The sequence below is a fragment of the Anas acuta genome, chromosome 12, assembly GCF_963932015.1.
Source record: "Anas acuta chromosome 12, bAnaAcu1.1, whole genome shotgun sequence".
In the NCBI taxonomy this organism is placed as follows: domain Eukaryota; kingdom Metazoa; phylum Chordata; class Aves; order Anseriformes; family Anatidae; genus Anas; species Anas acuta.
Genome location: NC_088990.1, coordinates 6,641,511 through 6,665,789, shown reverse-complemented (window position 1 = coordinate 6,665,789; position 24,279 = coordinate 6,641,511). Strand labels below are relative to the sequence as shown.

Here is a 24,279-nt window from a genome sequence, read left to right as displayed (position 1 = left end):
GAGAAAAAGTAGAGAAGAAAAACCATCGCCTTTATTGGTTAACAGAGATTGGAGTGATTGCTTTGCTTTTTGATTGCAGCTCTGTTGCAAATGGAGAAATGCTCATCAGCCGTTAGCTGCAGTGGCTCTGGGAGAATCCTGCTGTGATGTTTCACTTAATGACACACTGAAAATTTCCCTTCTTTTCCTATTTAATACTGGCATGCATTACAGGCTATTGTTTCTTCTCCTTGGATCAGAGGAAAGCCTACTCTGCCAGCAAAAGGTCTAAAACTAGATCTCCATGCCCCAGCTGATTTCAGACTCTGGAGTCCTGTGACACCCTTCAAGTGAGCATCCCAGAGTGCAGAATTACCAGAATCTAAACAGAGAGCAAGCTACAGGGCCATCCTCCTCCTCTTTCAGTTACTCCTCCACCCAGCTTCAAACCAGAAGCTTAATGTAAGGCACTTAAACTTGAGAAAATCCTACCTGCATTTGGGATATCAGCAGGAGTCTGTTCCGTAGATAATGAGTCCAGAATAAAAACTCGTATCCACAGCCTTTGTTTAGGTTGATTTAGAACTAAAAAAAAAAAAAAAATCAGAACAGAATTACAGGCTCCATCTGGGACCATTAACCTTGATAAGTGTCCTCTCTTTCCATTCACTGCAATCACGTCCTCTCCCTTTATCGTAAAGATCATAAAAGCATGATTTGTCTCTCTTATTTTGACAGGTTTTATTCCACCTCCCCTGATCTTTGGGGCTGGAATTGACTCCACGTGTCTGTTCTGGAGCACGTTCTGTGGCGAGCAAGGAGCCTGCGCACTGTATGACAACGTGGTCTATAGATACCTGTACGTTAGTATCGCTATAGCCCTCAAGTCTTTTGCATTCATCTTGTACACAACCACCTGGCAGTGCTTGAGGAAAAACTATAAAAGATACATCAAGAACCACGAAGGTGGGCTCAGCACTAGTGAGTTTTTTGCCTCTACTCTCACCTTAGACAATCTGGGGCGGGACTCGGTGCCCCAAAATCAATCACATAGGACAAAATTTATCTATAACCTTGAAGATCATGAGTGGTGTGAAAATATGGAGTCCGTTTTATAGTGACCGTGGAGGGGTGAACTATATTAATAATACATGGGTCCTTTTTAATAAAAACAAGAGGAGAGTGAGAGTGAAGAATTACAATTGCAAAGCAACAATGGCAACACAGGAAACTTTTGTCTTTTTCTCAAAGTCAAACCCAGTCAGGATTCTTGAGAAAAACATCTTTTCATGGGATCACTTGCGATATCCTGCGGGGTGATGGAGAAAGCAGGGAGCTGCTGCGGCTGGGTACCAGCCCCTTTGATGACAGTACGGGCTTCCAAAACGGGAATCGATGAAGGGCATCCACAGAGGTTCATCGGAGAGCTCGGCAAACGGACAGGCTTGGGCATGAGGCATAGAGAAAGCAAGATGTTAATGGCAGGGATGCGTGGAGCCCTGCCGGGCTGTTCGAACCCGGCGCACGCCGTGATGGCAAAGAGAGAACGGTGCTGGAGTTGTTCGACCACTCACACTCTGCCACCAGCCACGAGTCCATGCTAAATACCTTCAGAGCTGCTGGAAACCTTCCAGGTAGCTGGCAGTGCTGTCCGAGTATCCGAGTCCTTCCAGCTGAGGCGCATTCGCAGATCGCAGCCCTTTGGGTGGCTGTGAATAGCTGTGCTCAGATCTGTCAAACCCAGTAAAGTTCGAGACATTTGCTCACACTTGCCAAACGTGCTGTCATTTTTAAAGGGGGATGAATTCCAAATATTTGTCTGCGTAGTCCTCTAATAAGGTTTTATAAAGTTATTTTCAAATCTATGTTAACCCTTAAATCGCTGACACTTTTCCATAGGGTGGATTTATTTATGCTAGTTCGGGGAAGGATTCTGTTTAATAATATGACTGAAGGGGTTTGTTTAATCCTCTGCGTTTTTTATCCATACGCCTTCATTCTAATATGCTACCAAGCCAATGAAGACACATAATATGTTTTTAAAAAAGAGAATGAATGCACTGTGTCTCTATAAAAAAAAAAAAAGTCAGTTGGGAAATTATAGATAATATGATGATTTACATAATATAGTTTTTTCATATTATATGTGACTCAGTGAATACATATATATATATGGAGAGACTATTTATGTTCTCTCCAGTTTTTAAAGATATATATATATAATTTGCAATCTAGAAATTGTGTGGTGGATGTTTTCTTTAAAGCGTGTGTGTGTGTGTGTGTGTGTGTGTACACAAGATGAAAGGAATACCGACCTTGATCCTCACAACTGATATTTTTTCACCTGAGAAATGCCACTCACTTCAATGGAAGCCGTGTGAGAAAGGTGGAATAATCTCCTCTCCTGGAGGCCACATTTTGACCTTAGATGTGCAAATTGTGTTCCTGTGGAAGGCTGGGTTGTGGGAGCAGAGGCTGGCCGGCACTAAGCACCTCTGAATTTTTCATTCAGATCCTCAAGAGGCACCCATACAAGAACAGATTTGGCTTTGCCTTTGCAGTGCAGTCTTAGCCAAGACTGTAAAGAATCAAGGGAAAACTTTCATCTGATTTCAAGAAGCATTGGGCCAGGCTTATTTTGCATGCTTATTTTTCTTTTCCAAAACATTCCTGTTGGGAAGCAATACTAAGCGGTTGTGTTTGATGAGTTTTCCCCAGTCAGAAATGGAAACCAGGCCCATTTCCAATGGAGTAAATGTCAGAAGGGTTTTAAGGGTTAGCATCTCAATAAAAAAAAAAAATAATAAATGCCTTTTTTGTTCGTATTTTGAAGCTGTTGTGAACTTGCAGATGTTTAGAGAAGTAACCTGGTATGTTGAACCGAATGCTGGACATCACTTCCATGCAGCTGGAGATGGGCTGATCGTCCCCAGGTCCTTGTCCACTGCTGGCAGTGGGCACCCTACAGCTGCTGTGGTTACAGGGGAGTTGGTAACTTGCTACTCATGTTCAGCACTGCTTTTAGCAGACCTTGCTCTTATTTTGGCATTTAAACATGGGTGTGGGGTATCAAACTGCTTCCGTCTGACTTACTTTACAAGTGTGTTTGTAATTTATGCACAGCGTTAAATGTTCAGCAACAATAAGGGCAAAAAAAAAAAAAAAAAAAGGTGTATCAAATAAACTCCACGGTGCCAAATGCTAAACAGATATTGTAACTACAGATACTCGATTCTTGGTTTTCAGCCATGTTAAGGATCGTTTGATTAATGAAGGAGTTTAAGAAAAAAAAAAAGTTACAAAGCTATGCAGTGCCATTGTTACGCTGGGCGGTAAATGATGCTTTTTAGACCATTAGATTTGTTTAGTATATCCTGTCTGATAAAATAAGAGATACTGCATCCATAAAACAATGAATTTAAAAAAGGCACAGGGTGCATAACTGTCTCATAAAATATGTATAATTGTCAAGTATAAGCCTTTGAAATCATTCTGTACAGTTCTCTTCATTCTGGAAATTTATTACTTAGACTGCTGTCTTTTCAAATGTTAGCTCATAATTTTATACCATACACACACATTCAGACTTGAACACAAACGTTGGAGAACAGAGCCTTTCTCAGAGCCTGACTGCTTGAAATTCTATAACCCCCTCCACAATTCCATCTCTTCCCCTCTGAAAGTCCAAGGTGAAGGAGAATGACGTGCTGGCATGATGCAAAACAAACTCCCAGTGTTCAAGAGCTGAGGTTTGTCAGTACAGTCAAAAGTCCCCCTTGACCGGAGTTATAGAAACAGGCTTCCAGAACACTTAATGCTTTCATGTTTTTTTCCTCATTTTTTTTTTTTTAATCTCTTCTCAAGGTGTGTATGGGAGATGCAGTTGAATGGGGTTACTTTTATTATTTTTAAGCTGTAACAAAATATCTGCATGATTGTTGCTTTATTTCTTTTGATAATGTGGCTTTTGAAAAGCTCTCTTCCCATCCTCCTCTTTTTTTAAGGATGTATCAGATGCCTGCATCATGAAGGGTTTTACTGTCAGTGCTTTGGTACAGATTCAAATAAAAGTTTTATTTTAAAGAAAATGTGCAGACCAGAGCCCTCATCCATCCCAGCAACCTCTTTGCTTTTCTGATTTCAAAACCACAAATCAGTTTTGCCTGCAACCCCATTTTTGTTTTAGAATAACAAGTGGAGAGTCTCAGACATCCTCCTCCTTCCCAAAACACGGTGCGCACCTTAGCCTGCAAGCACTCCACTTCCATCCACAACTGCCTTAATGTGCGGGACACCTGAGAACAAAGATGGAGATAGGAAAATGTCTGTCCCTGGAAGGGAATCCCAATCTAAAATTGGAGCAGATGACACTAGAATCTGTGCCATTGGTTTTTTTTGTTGTTTGGGTTGTTTCCTTTTTCGACAAGAAGATGCATTTTCAGAACCTTCTTTTTTAATACGTGTTGAAATCATATATTTTTCTGTCTTTACCCAGCACATCTTGGATGTGCAATGGGAATAAAAAGGCCATCACTCGAATTATCTAGACCAAACCCCCATTCCTTAGAATTTGAAGGGTTTGCAAGGAACTCAGGAGGGCCTCACGCTGCCATGCCCCTGTGAGATGCTCTGAGCTACTCAGAGCCCCTATTTTTAATCTCAGCTGGGTCTCACCTTGCTGGGAAGGTGAAAAGGGAAAGATGCAGAAAGGAATTAGCTGCTTCAGAATTGAACTGGCAGGCTGCAGACATTTGGAAAGTGATTGGAGTGTTTCCAAATGGCTAAGACACGTAGCTTTTTTTTCTTTTTTTTCTCAAAAGAAATAATAAAGGGAATGATTGAGACTGCCAGTCCCTCCAATCCCCATCAGGGTTCAAAGTAGCATCCTTGGCTGGCTTCTGTTCATCAGAACTGTTGGAAGCAACGTACTGGGGGCTTACCTTTGTGTGTCACTCCGACACATTTTCTTAGAGTGAAAAAGAGACAGAAAGGCAACTGCAGCCAGTAACCAGCAGCTTCTCCCCGGAGCAAACCCAAGACACCCCCGAGGCTGCCGGCACCATGAAGCTTTAGCCCCAGAGTCGGCCACGGCCGTTGCTGTCAAGTGAATTTTTTCACAGCCGGTTGTGTTGGCCTGTGTTTTCTTAAGGCTTGGACAGTCTTGCTGTGATGTTTGTTTTATTCTTGGCAGGTGACACGGGGAATTGTCAGTATGAAAGACATATGCAAATGTTTCGCTGGACTGATGTGATAACAGCTTTGTTCGCAGGGGCTTCCAGGCTTATTTCCACTCTGCGTTTAGACACAGCCACGCTCGTCTATCCCCCACGTATGTGAACTTTTGCAGGCAGAAGCAGGTTTGCTGTTGCTTTCTCTCCGGATCTGATTAATTCCTGCCAAATTCAGAGGCTTTCCATGCACTGGGCTGAGCACCCTGGGTATAAGCAATAATAATGACCTGTTCTCGCTTCCATTAGGAGCTTTTTCTTTTCCTACCTAAGCCAGAGATCACCTCTCCCAAAACCCCATGTTGCTGCTGTGACTCTCCTGCTTTGTGGCAGCAGCTCAGGAGCCTCCAGAAAATCTCCTTTCCTCCCAACGTGATGCCCTCCAGTCCCCACAGCCTCACACACCACAGGCAGCCAAGACACCATCAGTTGTAGGAGCAGCCTTTAATTAAGTTTGGCAGCCACATGAAGGGAGCCTTTGGCACGAGTCAGGCTTCGCTTTGTGCTGAGGTTGATCCAAGGAGGAAGGGAACAAGGGCACTACAGGGCTGTGGGCTTAGGGATGCTATGAGCTTGTGGTGTTTTCCCCAAATTCTTCCGATTAACTGCAGCAGAGAAGAGTATAACAGCCTAGAAAGGAAAAGATTAGCAATACCCTGACAGTTTCTAGTGCTGGGCTTGTTCTACATGATGTTGGTGTCTGCACATGGCAAAAAGCAATAAGAAACTTGTCAAGCCCAACTCAGCAAATAATTTATAGCGACTTCATAAATGAATTTTCCCTTTTATTTCCTCCTTGCGAATTGCTGAGAAAAACAAGAAAAGGCCTCCAGTGTATTTGCAAGGTCATTTCTGCATATAATCTGTGGTCGGGAGAGGGGCTGAAAAAGCTTCCTTATAATTCATGCAAGTTGGTTGGTTCTGTCTGGACACCGCAGCCACTGGGGACATTTCTGATCCCCACTTCCCGAGACTGGAATTTTCTCATCAGTGCAAATGTTTAGTTCAGAAGGATGTGATTAGAAATTGAGTAAGAGGAGCCTTGCTCAATGCCAGTGGGCAGAGCGCCGCTGGACATGCACAGCTCTGGGACAGCCAAAGTGCTGGCTTTCAGCTCCCGGTTCACTTTCCAGGAATATTCTCTCACAGATGCTTGAAATTCTCTGCCTCTCGCAGTGTTCCTACCAGTTAATGCATTCATTTGAGTAATTACAGAGAGCAAACACGAGAAGGGTATGAACCCAGACAAAAACAAATTGGTATTAAGGTGAAGCAGGTGGTGGGAATTTTATTTGCAGTGTTTGCAGAGCTCTTAGACCTGAAGCAAAAATCTCTCGGGAATCGACAAGTCGCATATGGCCCGACTTAGCTTGGTTCTTCCCAACTGAAAAGGCAGTCGGCAGGACAGCGAAAGGCATCTTTCCCCTCCACTGGTATATTTTAGTCCTCCAAAACCCATTTGTTTTGCAGTATGGCATCGCACAAATACCACTGCTTTTACCCTTCAGTGCAAGCTGCATCCAAGTGCTATGTTTTTGGTGCCTCACAACAGTGTGAACCCAAAAGGAAGAAAGGAAATGAGCCCTGTTCTCTGCTCGGGATGCTTCCAGTGAGCCCGGAGGGTTGTGATCCCCCTTGTAGGATCACAGCCATTTTCCTGAAGTCCTTAGTGCAGTGGGACCAAAACCGGGCTCTGCTGAGCACAGGCTGGGCCCTGTCCTACTGCATGTTATTGCCTTCTTGATGCTTTCAGTTAAACGCCTCATCGTGCGGGTGTACATTACCGTCACTGACAACTGTTAGGGTTTGCTGGTGGTCTCTGACCCCCGGAGTTTGGGAGACTCCGTGTTAGCACCGACAGCAGCTCCCGTCCTGCTCGTCTGGGAAGGAGCCATCTCAGAGCAGGGCTCAGTGGGAATATTGCAGAGCACTGGGACCACACAGCATCACGAGCAAAAGGCAAAAAGGCAGCTCTCGGTGCTCTTGGGTACAAGTCCATGGGGAGGAGGGTGGGATGGGAGCAGGGGAAGAGCTGTGACCTTCTAAAACCCATAGTGCCTACCGCTGCAAACGGACCGCTGTGCTGTATTATAGTATACGTGACGACCGTGTAAATAAAGTACAATAAACGTGGTGTTTGTTAGGATTTTGATACCAGTCAAATGCAGTCTGCAAAAAAAATGTTTTGTTTTGTTTTTTTTTCCCTGCTGTATGTTCTTATATCACATTCCAGGCATGGGGACGTTCGGGGTCGTGTGAGCTAGAAGCACATAAACAGCATTAGATGGGAAATGTTTGCAACAAGGACATTTTAAAATTCCTCTTGCCCTCTGTAGATAAGAAGCAAGCACCATGTGAAAGGCAGAGCAGAGGGAGTGGGGCAGCCTCAGAGCATAGGAGGAGCGCGGCTCTTTACTCGGGGTGGTCGGTGGGCAGAAGCAGCAGCACTGCCCAGCCACCTCGCCGTGCTTCTGATTTCCCCGGCTCGTTTTCCTGATGCAGAGGCTGATCGGGAGCATATGCCCTGCCTGTGTAACCCAGTTATTCTCCACCCTTGAGATCCCTCAGCAGCAGCTACAGCTGAGCAAACTCGAGAGCTTAAAATTCAAAGCAGATTGGGGAAGAAGTTATCCTGTTAACTCAACCAGCTGGCCCCTCTGTGGCTCTGGCAAACACTGAGGGCCTTTTTTTCTTTCCCTTTTTTTTTTTTTTTTTTTTGGCTGATAAGAATATTGGGAACTTAATCTCTTCTTTAACCCACTCCCTTCTCCATCCTCACGTTTCTCCATGGTGCAGTAACGGAGAACAACACACCCACGTGTTTCTGCTGCCTGCCCTCCAAGTCCTGATGCCTCATAGCTGGGTTTTGGGGAGCGTTTCCTCCAGAAGCTGAGGACTTCTCTGGCAAGTGTTTGTGGCTGGTGCAGAGATGCAGTCCACCCTCAGCCCATGGAGGATGCTTCCACATTGGTCATCTTGTTGAAGGATAAGACCATCACTCACCATTTGTCACACCTGGGGCTTAAAACTCACCCCCAGGGCCCACGATATCAGCTGAGCACCTCCCCACTTCTGTGCCAGGCCAGTCAGTGCTGTGGGACCCACATATCCTTGCTGTTCTTCCACCAGCTGGGCAGAGCAGCATTTTTGGGAGGCCGTGCACCCAAAGGAGGTCCCTGCTGCGTGGGGCAGCTCCATCGAGGTCTGCAGCACGGGACCTGCCCCTGCTTCAGGCTGCGGGTCAGCCCCTTCCTATGGTGCCCAAGGGAAAGTCTTTGAAGCGTGCTGGTTTTACTGCTGGGCATTTTGCAGATGCTTTTAGCAGCACTTCCAAAATAAACCAAAACTTGGTTTGGAAAAGGAAATATTTCGCTGTGCAATTGATTTAAAAAAAAAAAAAAAGAGAGAGAGAGAGAGAAACCACATGCTCGATATATTTTGAGTACTGCATTCTGTATTTTTGCAGCTTATATTTTCCAGATGAGCAGTTTAGAAATATGTGATGTGAAATAACATACTGTAAGTTTGCTGTAAATGATATTAAAAACACTATTTTCATTCTTCTCCTGTCTCACTGGATGATCTCTTTCGGTATTCCCTTTCTTTACAGCTCGGCTGGCCGGGCTGGTGCTCTGTCTGTCCCAGAAGGGTTTGTTTCAGTAAAAGCAGAGCAGAGAGTTTGGGTTGGAGGTTTGATGTCGAGGTGCAATTTGTTAGGAATGGCAGTGGGGCTGGACATTTTCCTGTGCATGCACAGTGCCTGCAGAGGAGAGCTCCTGGGGAAGAAGTGGTTGTAGCAGAGAGCACAGGGCAGATCCTTGGAAAGGTGGATCCTCAGCTGAAGTTTGATAAGTGATTGTAGAAAAGGAGAGGGAGAACCAGGGCTTCCTAAGTGGTTGCTGAATGGGAGAACTCAAACCCAGGAAGATCGTAAGGCGAGGAGGAGCTCAGAGGGAATGTGAGTCGAGCAGTTTGGAAGAATGCTGGATGTCTTCTTGCTTGACACTCGTTGTGTCAGTTCAGCTGTGTAGGGGAAAGAAAAAAAAAAAGTGCTTTTAGTTAAAATAACAAGAGCTCAGTGAAGTGGCTGAGCCCTGCGAAGCACCCTGAGAGCCTGCAGCTGGTTTTGCTCGGAGAGCTGGAGAGGTTTTCTGCCTTCATCTCCATCAGCACACTCAGCCCCAGGGTCAGGGCAGCACAGTGAGAATGTGCGGGTGTCATTTCTACCTGGTTTGTCTGCTGCTGTGGTCAGAATAAAACTTATTTGGCCCTTTATTTTGAAATGTTTCAGCTCTTGTAAGAATAGAAAATTATTTTCTCCTTCGTTTCTACAAAATGATCCCAACTGAGGCATCTACGTTCACACTGAGATGAATATTCACTTGTTGCAGGTTTATTTCACTCTTTATCCTTTCCTGTTCCCAATCCCTCTTCTGGAAGGCAAAATACAAAATGATTAAAAGTCAGCCAAACCTGCCGTTTTACTGCACGCAACCGGAGTGCAACCACTTTGAGTTCCCCTTTGTATGGCAGAAGCTTTGGGGAGCAATTTCTGAAGGAGGGGGCAAGGGAAGAAGGAAATACATTTTGTTAAACACCCTCAACAAAAAGAATAAATAAATAAATAAAATAAAATCATTTATTTATCTTATTTTGTTGCTTTCCCTTGGTACTGCTGGCGGTGGGGCCTACACAGACCCCCTCTGAAGGCATCACTGCAGCTCACTCTGGCTGTCCCCACAGCATTTTGCTGCCACCCCTGCCAGAACCCGGTTAATTGGGTATTTACTGAGCTGGGTTCTGTTTTGGATGCAGATTATTAACCTTTATGTCACCTAGAAGATATTACACCTGGTAAAGTTAATGTTTCGAGACCGGGAGGTTAATGTGTCGGTGCTCAGCCCTCCCTAATTAGCAGCAGAGCCATGTGCGGCTGTGCTGCGAGCCCCATTCTAATTAGAAAGGACTCGCAGACGGGTCACATCAACAGCACAAGGAGGTTTCTCTGCCTCCTTTAGCCCTTTCTGCTGCTTCTCCTCCTTGCTGTCCCTGGACCTTAGGTAAGTCTCAGGGATGTGGTGCTGGCCCTGGGGAGGGCACGAACCTGGCAGCCCGGCTTGGGTTTCTGAGCCTGTGCTTGGTTAATAGCAGTGGTGGAGGGACTTCCTTTTTGGAAGGAAAAAAATAAAATAGAATATATATTTATATTTATGTATATAGTTTGAGATGTGAGCCTTTGTACCAGCAACTTTGTAGAGTCCTGCTCAGCCAGAGATGACCAATGTATCCCATGTTGTTCGTGGCAGTGCTAAGTTAGTTATTTGCTCCTCGTCTCTGTCTTTTACTCCTCCTGTGACAGACACTGGCCAGGCAGGAGTACAGGCTTGTCCTTGCCAGGTGGGAGCTGCCTGTCTCGCAGCGCTGCCTGCAGTGTGTCCTGCCTGGCTTTGCTGCCGCAGGGACCCCGAGCAGCCCCGGACCAGATCAGGCAGGTCCTTGCAGCAGGGTGGGAGCACGAAGGTTTCTCTTTGAAACCTTGCTTTTAAGCAGCAGGCGTGTTCCCAGCAGCCCTGTGCTGAATCACGTTCCTGAGACAAAGGCACACGTGCGTTTTGCAGATCCCCAGGGACCTGTGCAGTGCTGCCATGGTGCCTGCGGTTTTGTTAGGGCTGCATTTTGGCCATCACTTCTCCCATAACAGAGCCAAATTCCTCCCTGTTCCCCGCTCCCAAGGGGTTTACTGCTTTCTGTATGGCAAGGGATGGCTTTTATCATGCAGCTACCAGTGAGCCATGCACGTTGAGCTCGGTGACGTGGGCACACAGCGTGTGGGAGGAGGGCTTGGCACACTCCTGAGTGATTCTGTTACCTGCGAGCTGTGTTGCAGCCGTGACTCTCTGGGGGATACGATGGGAGGACCCCCATTTCAGTGGTGTGTCATTTAAAAGATCTTTTGATGAGCTCAAAGGGTCTTGTTGGAATTGGATCACGTCAAGTTTTCTTTGGGCGGTGGTGGCTTGAATGCCATCAGCATGTATAATAAAGTGTTTGGGCTTTTAGCAAAATGAAACATGGTCATGGCCTTCGAGCAACCTCTTCTGCTTAAGATCACGCTTCTGTGGAAATCTCAAAATCCAATATTTTGTTCAAAATACCGGTGCGTGCAGACCTTCTGGAACTTTCCACGGGCAGCTCCTTGCCTCTCCAGACCCCGCTGGTGCCTATTTCTAGAGCATTGTGAGCCTGGTGCTTAACTGGGAAAGGAGAGCAGCCGCGGCTGCTGCGAGGGAACTGCAGGAGCACGCAGCCACCCCGCAGTCCTTGCCAGGCAGTGCAAGGATAAATCCCATTCCTACACAAGTAAAGGGTTACCCAGCACTCGGTTTTCCCTCTCTATTGATCCAGGCTTTGAGAGAAGAGCTAACGTATGGAAAAATCAAAGCAAATGGTGCATTTTCCTGTCAGTCTGAGGCCAGTGTTCACTTGAAATTGGCTTTGGGTTTGCTCTTTTTGCAAATTTGCTTTGTGCTCTGGGCAGGGGCTGGAAAGGAGCTGCTGGCAGGATGCTCGAGCCAGGCTCACAGCTCTGAGCTTGGGGCAGAGCTTGCTTGGGTCCTGCTGCCTGGCTGCATGAGTGGGAGGAACACAGCATGGGCTGCATTGCTTCAGCCTGCTCTGCAGAGGGCAGAGGCCCCAGTAGGAGGATTTTTATTTTAAGGGTGCAAATCCTTGGAGGAAATGGGCGGACAGAGAAATCTGGTATTTCCACTAGCCTTGCAGGCAGGGAAAAGGTGACAGAAGTATAAAAAGCTTGCAGAGTACAAAGGGCTGTTAAGGGATCTGTTCCTGCCTGAGGTCCATGGGGCTTGCTGGCTGCCACCAGGCTCTTCAGCAGAGCCGCTCCTCCACCTCCCAGGCTACATAGCCCATTAGTCACCTTCTGGCCTTAAAGAGAAGGAATTTCAGGCTTTTTATTAAAAGCCTTGAGCCTTTGGCGACGGTGCTCAGCGGAGGTCCCATTTTCACCTTTAGGAGATGACCAGAAAGAATAAAAATGGGCTCATTATCCAGCACGTTGGGGAAACTTCTACTGAGAGGTGGGAAAGGGGGCACAGATTTATTATCTTCATCTCAAATGGACTCAAAGTGGCAGTGAGGGGTGAGGGTGCCCCTGAAGGCTGCAGGATGGCCCGTGCAAAACGAGCAGGGGCCTGGGGCTGCCTCCATCCAGCAAATGACTGCGGTGCAGAAATTGGACAAATTCAGCAAATTCAGCCACTGGCTGAACAGGAAAATGAAGTGGAGCCTCATCCGGCCTTTCACTTGTAGGGGTGGCCTCTGGGATTGAAATTCTCTCTCCTGTCATCCTTCCACTTCGATTAAATAGGAGAAATGTGTTTCCATGAAATCCTGGGTACCTTTTCCTGCAAACTTTGGGTCTATACAGTGTATTTTCTCCATTCTGAGCATGTACTAATTCCCCACTGAAATCGATGCTCATCCAGTACTAACACCCACACAGCTTCTAAACGCCTTTGGAAAGGAGCAGAGCAGCTTGAAAGACACCTCGATTTCTTGATGAAGCCACAAGTCAGAACACAACCCAGCCTTTGTGGAAGTGACATGTGAACAAAAAGGTCTGTGATCTCTCTGACTTTGTGCACGTGCTGTCGAATCCACAAACGCACACAGCGGTGCAGAGCAGGGTGCTGGGCTGCAAACCAAAGCTTGATCATCACACCAAGGCACTTTGTAGCTGAGTGAGGCTCGAAGGGATTTTTTTGAGGCTTGCAGGGCATCACATCTGATCTGTTTTCACTGCAGACCACAAAGCCTGGTGTGCCAAGTTTTTTCAGAGTGCCAGTAGTTTATGGGCTTGTTAGCAGAAAGGATTTGTTGTTACCTTTCAGGCTCTGAATCTCATTGAGCCAGAAATGTGATGGCTGAGAAGAATCAGGTTAACAACATTTAGGTTTGTCTTTTCAGCAAATGTTATTTGAGCTGGTTCTTCATTTTTCTCCCTCCTTTCCCTGCTCCGTGGTTGTCATCACCAGAATTAGCTACCTGGCCATGCGTTGCCATAGCTGTATTTAAATGTTCTCATCGCTTGGGTGAGGCTTTAGAAATAAGTCAGCCTTTTGATGGTTGCATTCAGAGAAGGGTGGAGATGCCTGCAAAATGCATGCTTATTTGTTTTTGCAGATGCATCCTTAAGCAAAGCTGCAAATGGGCACACAATAACGTTTGGTAGCTAGGGAAGAAGAAAACAGAAATTTCAAGTATGATTAGAGTACAGCAGGCCATATGGTGGTGGAAACTTGAAGATAAGAGTACATCAGTTAATTAATATGTTTAGTTAATGTATTGCTACAATGAAAACTGTTCCAATGTGAATAGGGTAGCTGTTAGAGGTGCCTAAATAGGATAAAGGTGTTGTGTGGGTCAGGAACACAGCCACATGTTCCAGCAAGGGCAGGAAAAAGTCCAGAGGAAAGTCTCCAAAAATGTTTGTACCAGAAGGACTGGAGCTTGTAGGCAGCTCTTGATTCACGTTATAAATGCTGACTTGGGCTGCTGCTGCTAAAGAAGCTTTTTGATGGTTAAAACTCACTGATGGCCTGGCCTGGCATCGTTCACCTTTTATCTCTTCTTTTTCAGTTTTCAAGTTAAGTGCAAGCAAAGCTGGAATGCACCAGGAAGGGGGAAGAAAAAAAAAAAAATAAAAGCTTTGGGTTATTTCTGGTGAAAACAGCCTCAGAACCTGCTGGCTGCTTTCATTCTTTACCTTTCTCTTATAAGGGAGAGAGCAAAGACCTTGCTGATTTCAGTAAGACGTTTCTCTTACAAGGTAACAACCTTTATAGCAGTCTGCGTTTTGATGGGACATTCTTAAGATCTAATGCACTGCTAGCCAAGACCTTCCTTTTCTTTACAGAGGTGAAAGCGAGGCTTTGCCTTCTAGAAGCTCAGTATCACCAAACAACCTATTGACTTCCCTGCTACGGGGTGTCTGCTTTCACAGGCTGCATTGAACATGACGGATGCTTCTCCGGTCCGAGGCATTGCAGTGTTAACCGTGTCTGCACTGCCTCTGCTGCAGGGCGCTCTTCCCAGTGTCCAAATTGACACGAAGGAACAGAGATGCTGTAGCTACACGCTGGAGAAACAGGTCAAAACTGCAAGCTTTCAAGAAGAGAGTAAATGGCTTCACTTCAATGCTTCTTTCTCGTCTCTGCTCCCTGACACAAGACGAGCTCATCGATACCTTCCTCTCTATGACAACCCCGAGGGAAACAAGACGCTTCGAGAGGAAGAGGGGTTATTTGAAGAAGAATGCCGAGTGGCTTTCGAAAGTAGCTATTGTTTATTATAGATCTGCTGAGATATTTTGGAAAGAGCATCGGCTTTTAAAGCCACGCTGAAATCCTGAGCGGCTTGGCTCACTTGCAGCTCGCCCTGGAGGAGCTGCCTGAGGTCAGGTGCTGGGAATAGCCTGGGGGAGGCACATAAGGGCCTATCCAGAGGGCTCACAAATACCCGTTAGACCTCCTCCAGCACTGATTTTATTCCATCTCCAACTAATTGGCTAGACACAGAGGCGGTGTGCTTCTAGGAGATGTCTCCTCAGTGTGGGGTTGGAGCAGCTTTGTCAGGCTGGTCCTGTGGAGCTGCTCCCTGCTCCATGTAGGACAGGCCTTTGCAAATTGAGACATCCCTGCCCTGAGCTCATCATTTCCCTGTACTGAGTGCTAAAACCTCAGGAAGCCTAAAATCCACCTCTGGAGCAGGCAGTCCTGGTTTGATGTGTGCAGTGCTGCTGCATCGTGGTGGTTTGGTGATCCTGCCTGTAGGTTCGGGTGTCTGGGATACCCTGGGGTCCCTTTAGCCTATAGAAGAAATAATAATCATCACCCATTTCTCTTCAGCAATGGAACAGGGCAAAAACACACCTTGAGGATGATCACAATTTAAACAAAAAATAAAAGTTTAGCGTAAGCAGCATTATCTTTTGCTTTTTGATTTAAATGGCCGAGGTTCAAACACTGCCACAAGCCTGGACAGGTGGCTATTTCGTAGTTATGATAAATAATTTAAATGACAAATCCAGACCTGTCTCTTGGTCCTGTATTATTCATGAACGAACAGGCTTGTTTTTTTATGACAATGTTCCTTAATCAAACACAGCCCGTGATGCATCTCAGTCCTCGAGTTCGTTTCGATTGCGCCTGGCTGTTTGCCATCCTTTTGCGGCTGTTTTCTGTTTTGCAAAATGAATTACTTAGATCGTCTTACTTCTGCTCCCTTCCTGGGGGACCAAAACTTTTGTACACAGCAGGGAGATCTCTGCACGGCTGCGTATGTCCTTTTTGTGGTGAGGCTTCATTCAAACGCATATTTCTGAGAATTTCCCTTTGCACAATTGTTTTTACTATCAAAAATATCATTCATGTGAACACTCATGGCAATAGTTGGAAGTATCACTAAGGAAAACATTCAAGCATCATTCACATAAATCTTTGCAGACACTGCACTGTTGTTTGCTCATTTTGGCTTGCATGGGTTTCACCAGGAGGGTCTGGGCATGTGAGGGGCTGGCTCCTCCGTGCCCTCTGGGCTGCCTGGTTTCTCTGAGCATCTCCACATCCCTTTCATTTTGCTGGAGGTGGTGAGGGCAAAGCTGAAGTTTTCCAGCTGAATTTCTGAGGTTTAGAGATTGTTGAGAAGATGTAAGCCTTATGACTCGAGCACCATGTGCTAAAAAACAGGATTCGCTTCCCAGTAAAGTCCTTTATGGACTTCCATTTGCCTTTGTCAAATGGGAATGATAATGTCTACTGTCCCGGGTACTATTTACTTGTCCTACCAGCTTATTGGCTACGTGCATACCACATTAAAACATGAATCCAGCCTTCTGTATGAATGTAGAGACTGCTGAAATATGGTGTCTGGGGGGAGAGTTGGCCCTGGAGCTCATGCGAGCAATTTGCTCACACACTGATTTGCTCCCTTGTCATTGCCACCAAAAGCTGATGGTGCTTACTGTTTTCATTCGTCCCCTGAAATATAAATGTCTACTAAAAATAATTATTTCTGCTTCATTCCCTAAAAATAAGCTCATAGAATGTTAGGAGAAATTAAGAGAGATTTTTATTTATTTCTTCTTCAGTGAATGAGTGGTCACAGAATTGAAGAAGTTGGAAATCCAAATGAGAAAACTGGCTGAGCGTGTTTTTAATGCCCTCCATGTCTTAAAAAATGGATTAATTTGCTAGGAAGATCCCCTTGGATGAAAAGGGTCATGGGTTATTTACAAGCAAGTGTTATTTCTCTAGCTATCATCGCTCAAAACTGCGAGGAAAAGAAAGGAGTTTATCGTGCTTTTCTTTCTGTATGCAGGGAGGCTCTGGTTTATCAGAGATCTGTTTTTAATACAAAATCCTTTAAAAGCCAGAGGATATACCAAGCCATCCCAGGAGGTGACGAGACTGTTGATCTAATTAGGAAAGGATTCAGAGCATTGCAGCCTCCTCGGATGGCTTTGGTGGAAGCTGCGGGTGCGCGGCCCCTTCCAAAATTCAGCCTGTGCATCCTCTTTGTGGCTGATCCAGAGACCTCTAAGAAAGCCCCAGGACCCTGCAGAAAATGCTGGTGTTGGCACAGAACGAGGGGAATTTGTTATTTCTGGAAACTGGTCTTATATGAAATGTGAAACTAAGGAAAGGCCTTGATCATTTACAGTCATGAACCATCCTCTGCCTTTTTTTGACATGAGCAAGGTGCTAATTCTGGAGTCCTGGCTTAAAAAGCCCTGCAGTGGTGTCTGAATAATTTATCTCTCTGCACATGTTCTTCTTTGTGGTTTTGGGCAGTATTACCCTGCTTTGGTTACAACGGTGTTCATTCATTTTCATTTTTTTCTTTTGCCCACGGAGCTACTTCACAGCAATGGACCAAGGAATTTGGGTTTGTAAGGTTTATTGAATATATCCTTGGATGTCTTATGTGAATCCGAAACGCTAGCTGCAAAAGTCAGATAGGGCATGCTATTCATTGAAGTAGTTTGCAGAGGTGTGCTGTGATGCACGTTTTCGGGCTTCTAAGAGCAGGAAGGATTGTGCAGGTCAGCTCCACAGGGTCAGAGAATCAGGTCTAGACCAAGGCCGAGGTGTGTTGGTGCTGTTGTTTTGGGGATCCTGGATTTGACTAAATGCAACGCATCATTTTTCTTCAAAGAGATGAATGAGCAGAGCTCCAGGACTGGAGGAGGAAGGAGATCAGGTGCTGTCAGACCGAGAGCCTGGATGATAGCAGGAACAGCCAGGGGGTACGTGTCAGGAGCGAGGTGTACCTGCAAGCCACGCAAGCGGATGATTTTGTGCAGATCTCTGCGTATGCCAGCCTGTGCTGTTTCTCCCTTCATAAACAACATCCGAGCACCAAAGTCAGCTGGCATGTGTGTTTGCCCAAGGCCAAATAGTGCTCTGCTGTCATCGCTGGCAGTGAGAACTCCCTGCCTGCTTCGTACCCAACCACGTATCCACAAAACCACTCAGGATTCAGCAGACTTGAGTCCTTTTGATGCTCCTGTGGATTCAGCATGGGAAATCAGGATCCATCACCGCACGCAAACATCTTGCTCTTTCTGCTGCTGCTCTGTTAACCAGATTAAGTTCCCCTGCTACCTCATTCATTTTGCGCTCATTAAAGCTAAATTTAGAATTGAAGGCAACTCTTCTGCCCTCTGGGAAAGGTAGTGGGGGAGCCCTTGTTGCAACAAGCCGTGAGGAGGCAGAAATAGCATCTAGATGCTCTTTCCTTTGAGACAGAAGTGTGCATGGCTCTGCTGAGACAGAGAAGGAAACTTGCTCCCAGTTTCTTCTTGAGTAGGACACTGGTTGGACCTGTGCATCTAAAGAAAGCTGTGCAATCAGTGATGAATGCACACAGAAAAGGGGTTGTCCAACTGAAATCGCAGGTGTGCAGCGGTGACTCCATCCCCATTTGATGAGCTCTCTGCCTGCATCCATATGAGATCCTGGTGGGACGCGCTGCTCCTTTCCCAAAACATACAGGCTGAGATCCAGCCCCTCTGCTGCCCCTGAGGCTTCTGTGATGATGCATCTGTGCCATGCCGAAATGCAGAGAACAGCTTTTCAGAGAAAAAATGGCATGTGTGACCACCGTGGGGAAAAAGTAGCGAGGAGGTCTGTCAGCACTTGATTAATGGAGTATTTCCCTGCGGGCAGAGTCATGTGCAGCTTTCTGCCAGGATGCTGGCAATGCCAAGAATGAGACGTGGGATCAGCACCTCTTCCAGGGCTGAGAAATACAAATCCTGCGAGCAAACAGAGCCCAGCTCCACTGATAAGTGCAATTTCCCTTGAAAGTTATCAGCACCTCTTGTTAGGCAGCAGAAGTTAGAGCAAAGCATACTGTTGGGCAGTGTCTCAGGAGCTAGGTGATGACGGGACGGGCATCCCTGGCTTGGGGCTTGATGGCTGGAGAAGTAGTGGTGTCAGACCAGCTGGTCTTGATCTGCTGCTGCAAGTTGCCTGGAGCCTGAGGTTTCTCTCCGTGCGTTGAATTTCCTCCTGGTTCATTTGCACTCGGTTGGCACCAGCCTCTGAGATGGGCTGTGAGTGCCAATGCAATTCCTTTGGAAAGGGGAAAAAAATGCTTTTGGCTTTCAGGCAGACAGTGATTTTATTTCTAGAAAATAGAGCTATAAACCCGGCTTATGCCAAACAAACACTATGCAATGTCTGCATTAAGCTGGGGGGTGGGGAATTATGTCAAAAGAGGAAGATATTTGTCATTCACCTGTCTGAGCACCGGGAAATGCTCTTTTCTTTATATACTGAGTGCTTGATTTTTTCATCATGCCTGCATCCTGGCCTCACTTTTTGCTCAGCTGAATTCTGATCTCAAGCCTGCAGAGCTCAGTAGAAAAAAAAATATTTCCTTTTCAGATCAGCACATAGGTCTGTGGCAGCAAAGAACCGTGGGCAAAGTTGCCTAACAGGCAAATACATGAACAAGGGTATCGTGTGCCCTCAATGGGACAGGCGTAGCAAGAAAGAGCAAGACAAAAAATATCATGCCTTTAACTGTCCATCTACCTGACAGGCACCTAGATAGCACATTAGAAACCTGATAGATAAAATAGACGAGGCAGGAGTAGCAGGCTGCTAAATTACATAAAGTGCAGCCACAAATTGCAGGCATGGGGAAAAAAAAAGGACAGCTTAAAAAAATATATATATGTGCTTTAAGTATCCATTTCTAGAGCAGTATTTGTGGTGCTTGCAGACAGATATATCATTTGAGTCCAAAAAAGATGAACTATTTATTTAGCATGAAGATTGCCCCCGGCAATTGTGAATTGGAGGTTATCTAATGTCTTTGCCATAGGCTGTAAGTGTCTGGGCAGTTAGCATATGCAAGAGAATTACTCACAGATAAGCATCCCGTAATTTATACAGCGCATTCCAGATAGAAACCTCTTCCGTATCAATTTCTGCCTGTTCCATAAACTGCTCCCATTTATCAAGCGGGATAAATTCACAGGCGGGCACTGAGGGGGTGCTATGATCTGTGTATACTTCATCAGTTAATACTCGCTGAGGTCCCTCCAACATGATTGGAGTAAATCTTTCTCTCCCTTTCTTTGGTTATGACCAGTCTATAATCTTCTGGGCTAAACACCCTTCCCGTGAATGAGGAGTAATATGGAGACACAGGGTAAAAAAATCATATGGGGAGAGAATGCGTTTCATCTCGCTTCAGAGGTAATGAGACAGTTTAGTATGACATGTCATTTAAAATCAGGTTTTTCTTTTTAATAGATTCAGTATCCATGAAGGAGTGACTGGCAGATCAGTACATGACATATATTTCTCTTAGGGAAAAAAAAATTGAGATTGGCACAAGTGGGGAGGCGGCGGAGTCATGGAAATCTTTGAGAAGATGAAGGGGCAAGGCGTCAGGTGAATAACACAGACCTGAAGGTGGGCAAAAACCAAGCTGAGAGTCTCAAAACCAGCATCCAGCAGAGCTGTAGGTGCTGTGGTGCCAATGTCCTTTGGCTGCAACCTGGAAGAGCTTCTCTGCATGCCCCTGCAGCCTGGCGTGGCAGCAGGAGCGAGGCATCCCGAGCAGCAAATACACCAGGCTCCGTTCATCCTCTCTGCAGGCTTTGTCTGCAGCCGGGTGCCTTTTGCCAGAAAATACCCCTCCTTCCATGCCCTGTTTTGCCTGTGCTGTGGCTGTCATGGAAATATCAGCTGAGGAAGTGTTTGAGGTTGGGGAAAATCTACGGAGATGGGGAGTCTGCGGAGAAATGGCTGGATGCTGGTAGCTTCATTTTGCATAGGCTGCCAGCAGCCTACTCCAAGCTATCCGAAATGAACGCACAGCTGTTTCCTCAAAGCAGGCAGATGCTCTGTGCCTTCTGAGGGTGAGGACTTCAGAAAGCATTGCAAATGGAGGCAGCCCTTTTCTTGAACAACAAAGGTGTATCAGCAGCATCCCAGGCATGGGAGGTGTTGCCACATACTTGGACAGAGTCCACACATGGCTCTAAAAAAAAAAAAAAGAAAGAAGGAAAAAAAAAGACACATAATGAGGCCTGGCACGCGTGTACTTAAGGCCATCTGCTAATGTGATCTGTTGCCAATTTGTAGAGCTAGCAGCTAGCAACCAGTCTCCACAGGTCATGAATGCCAAGATGAGATGGGCTTAGAATAGGCACTTGCGGGATGTGCTAATGGCCACTGTTTATCAGAAAAATCTTCCCAGCAATGAACGCTATCAAAGGAGGGCTGTGATGCTTTTTGGTATCAGGGACCACATCAGCTGATACAGGTGGAGGTTCCTGCCATTTCCTAATGTCTCTGCCCCTGCAGCGTGAAGTGGAAGGTTTAATCCTATGTAAACACAGCCAGAAGGGAACTTCCAACCAGCCTACTCTGCAAGTTATTTCAGTTCGTTTCCTTCTGCTGCATGAGCAGGTTCTCCTTCACGTGGCAAGGCTGGAGAAGAATTAATGTATACCACGGCATCCTTAGGAGCAGGAGCAAGGCAGCTTATGGGATGCTTAAGGAGCTGTTCTCACCTGTGGCAAGCACTAAAACCACCCACCTGCTCATCAGCTGTGTCTGGAGGTGTCTGCAGGGCACCCACGGAGCAGGAGCCTTCCTCCCCTGCCAGTCTCCGAGCTCGAGACCTAACCCCAGGGGCCAGCCAAATACGAGGAATGAGCCGTGGTTGCCTTAAAGAACAGTACGTTGTTGATAAAAGGGAGCCATAAGCAAATCAGATTTATTTCCTAATCAGTGCCTGGCAATGTCATCATCATACATTTGCATAAGCAGGATGTTTTATGCATTGTTTTGCTTTGAGCAGGTACCTCTTCATTTGTGTGCACTCGCTGATGTGCTCCCTTAACCTGCCACAGGCTTCCCCAAAGCTAGTATCTGTGAATGCTTCTCAGATAATAATTAGGAGTATTCACCCTCTCCGCATCCCTTTTCCAACAAAGACTTGCAAAATGCAACCTGATTATTTTTTTTCCCCAGTTTTCTCTCTTTTCTTCCTTGTTCAGGTACAGGCTGCATGGAGGGTAGGTGCCTTTTATCAAAAGACAGGGAGTCTTCTCCTTAGGATGTGTTTATGTGCCTGCTGCAATACCAAATTCAGAAAATAGATTACCTCTCAGAAAACCATCTGTTTCAGCATCCTGTGAACTTTCAGATTGGTTCTTGTGTTTTATATGACATTTATTCAAATGTCTGTGATTTCTCCCTTTCACCTGTCTGCCTGTCATAAAAATTATTCTGAAGGCTCAGTGCATCTATTCAGATTCAAAAAAGAAAAAAAAAAAAGGCACCACAAAATCCCTATTATACTTTAAGATGGATGAGCACAGACAAATGGGAGATGGATGAGAAAATGGAAAGTTGGGAATTTGGGATTTTTTTTTATTATTTGATAGTAAACCAACATTTTTTCTGTCCCAAAACACAAATTACGAGATTAGATTAGATTTGTCTGTGGAAAATATATCTTTCCATGGAGAAATGGAAACATAATGGGTGGAAGGGTTCTTTAGGGAAGGACTCCAACAAGCCCTGTGTCCTGCTTGGGCACCCACCCCTAGCAGCATGACTACAGTCTTTTTCTTGGACTAAGTTGTTTTGGGGGAATGGGAAGCTCCTCCAGACTCCAGAGTTCTCCTTACAGTCCACTTTGAGTCTTGGAAAGTTCATTTACTCCAATTACATTTTTTTCAATGTGCTTGCCCTCTTCTACTCCTGTCAGAGCCACTCAGTCTCTCCTGAAAATCCAAGTGGACAAGAGATGGACTGATGCCAAAAAAGCACTCCCCGGATACCACGTATAATCAATAAATAGCTTTCCCAGCTTAACATTTTCTGCAGTTAAAATACTGAGGCTTTGGAGAACGTGTACCAAAACCAGGGATATCACAAAGCACAGAGAAATTACTATTAATTTCAACATCTTCAAACACGTAGTTTATTTTTGGCGTCATTAGCTGATGTGAGGGACATGATAATGGGGTACAAAACTTTTCACCTCTGGATAATGGGTTACAACACAGTCCAGAAAATTAGTAACTAGAGTAATTGACATCTGCTATCTGTTCAGTAGCATAAGTGCAAATAGGATTAAGTCTGCCTGTCCAGCTCCAGCCCAACCGGTGTCTCCATTACCAAAGCCACCAGCACAATTAGCTCTAATGGACATCTCCTCCTGAAAAGATATGGCATGTAGGCAGCAATTTTCTCTGTAGAAAAGTTATGTAATTGATAAATTTCCATTCTGAAATCTAATTGGGTGCTTTTGTGCAGGAAGAAAGACTCGGGGAGATGTTCTGTAGAGCTGGGGCTGAACCGTGGTGAATAACGTGATGGGAGAGGAGCTGTGCTCTGGGGGCTGCTTGCCCTTCCCGGGGGGCTGCCTGCTGCTCCTGCCCCTGTTTTTTAAACAAAACCAAACAAAAAGCCATGAGCTTCGGAGCCAGCTCTTGACCCCTGCCAGAGCCCTGGCTCTCCAGGCAGGTCGTCCTGCCCCCGGGAGCAGCTTCAGAGTCATGTCAGAGTTAATCTTTCTGCTCAAGCGTTTCACCTCCTCCCAGGAAAAGGAGAGGAGGTTTTGTTAAACTGGCAGGATCCTACTGAGCCCAAAGCAGCATAAAACCCGCTTGCCTTGTAAACACAGCGCAACAGAAGCTGGGCATCGCGGGGAGAAGCCGCCAGCCCCACCAGCGCCCAGCCCTTTGTGCTGGGAGGTTTTAGTGCTGTTGGGCAGGATGAGGAGCTTTTGTCACCGCTATTAAGCAAAGCCAATCGCTGTGCTCCCGAGCGTCTCTGTAGGCTGCAAACATGCCTCGTAACCAATCATATAGCTAAGCTTGCACTTTCACTTAGGGGAAGCTTTGTTCTCCATCGCTGAATTGATGTAGAAAGCAAGGAGCGAGAGGCATTCTTTTCCCATTCAGCAGCAGACAACAGGAGAAGCAAAAGCAAACATCAGGCCCTTGTCTGTGGCAATGAGAAGTGATGCACAGTGGCCCCTTCACCTCCCAGTGGAGATGTGAAGTCACTCTGAGACGCAGAGGTCTGTCTCCTTCTCAGATCAAGAGTTTTGCTGTGCAGGATGGATTTTGCAAGAGCCCTGCTGCCATTGCTGCAGTGGCCATGACGATGTGGGTTTTCTAATCATACAGAATGATAACGAATTAATAAATCAATAGCAAATAGGGCAAGTGCCTTGTTGATGGACATCTCAAGGCAAATGCTACATGCATTATCAGTAAAATACACTCCACCATACACCCCAATAACCAGAGGCCCATCACTTGATAGCATTAATGTTGGCACGGTAAATCACGCCGCTGCCTGGTCCTGGGGTCCAGCTCCACACAGCAGCACAAAGCCTCCAAGAAGATGACATTTATCTACCAGACCACAGCAGCTGGAAGCTCCATGTGAAGCTTCTCAGGGACTTCCCCAGAGGCCAAAACTTTTCATGAGGCAATTAATCACAGTTC

General features: G+C 46.0%; 1 protein-coding gene and 2 long non-coding RNA genes across 4 annotated transcripts in view; 2 read left to right on the top strand and 1 right to left on the bottom strand.

The window, feature by feature from the left end:
- SLCO3A1 (solute carrier organic anion transporter family member 3A1) overlaps positions 1-8,770 on the top strand; it is a 129,295-nt gene extending 120,525 nt beyond the window's left edge. Inside the window, exon 10 of the mRNA XM_068695381.1 lies at positions 718-8,770. Coding sequence (XP_068551482.1) covers positions 718-1,097 — 380 coding nt within the window. The 3' untranslated portion in view covers positions 1,098-8,770. The remainder of the gene's footprint in view (positions 1-717) is intronic.
- A 101-nt stretch (positions 8,771-8,871) lies between these two features.
- Positions 8,872-10,019, bottom strand: LOC137862893 (uncharacterized). Its single transcript, XR_011100573.1, has 2 exons — positions 9,681-10,019; positions 8,872-9,230 (listed from the first exon to the last, which is right to left on the bottom strand). It is a non-coding gene; the product is annotated as an uncharacterized lncRNA (long non-coding RNA).
- An 81-nt stretch (positions 10,020-10,100) lies between these two features.
- The window catches only part of LOC137862932 (uncharacterized), a 36,831-nt gene continuing 22,652 nt past the window's right edge, over positions 10,101-24,279 (top strand). Inside the window, exons 1-2 of one of the 2 annotated variants that reach the window (XR_011100592.1) lie at positions 10,101-10,267; positions 14,143-15,736. This is a non-coding gene — a long non-coding RNA (uncharacterized lncRNA). Of the gene's footprint in view, positions 10,268-14,142; positions 15,737-24,279 lie in introns of those variants that run through there. The other variant, XR_011100591.1, reaches the window with a different exon arrangement.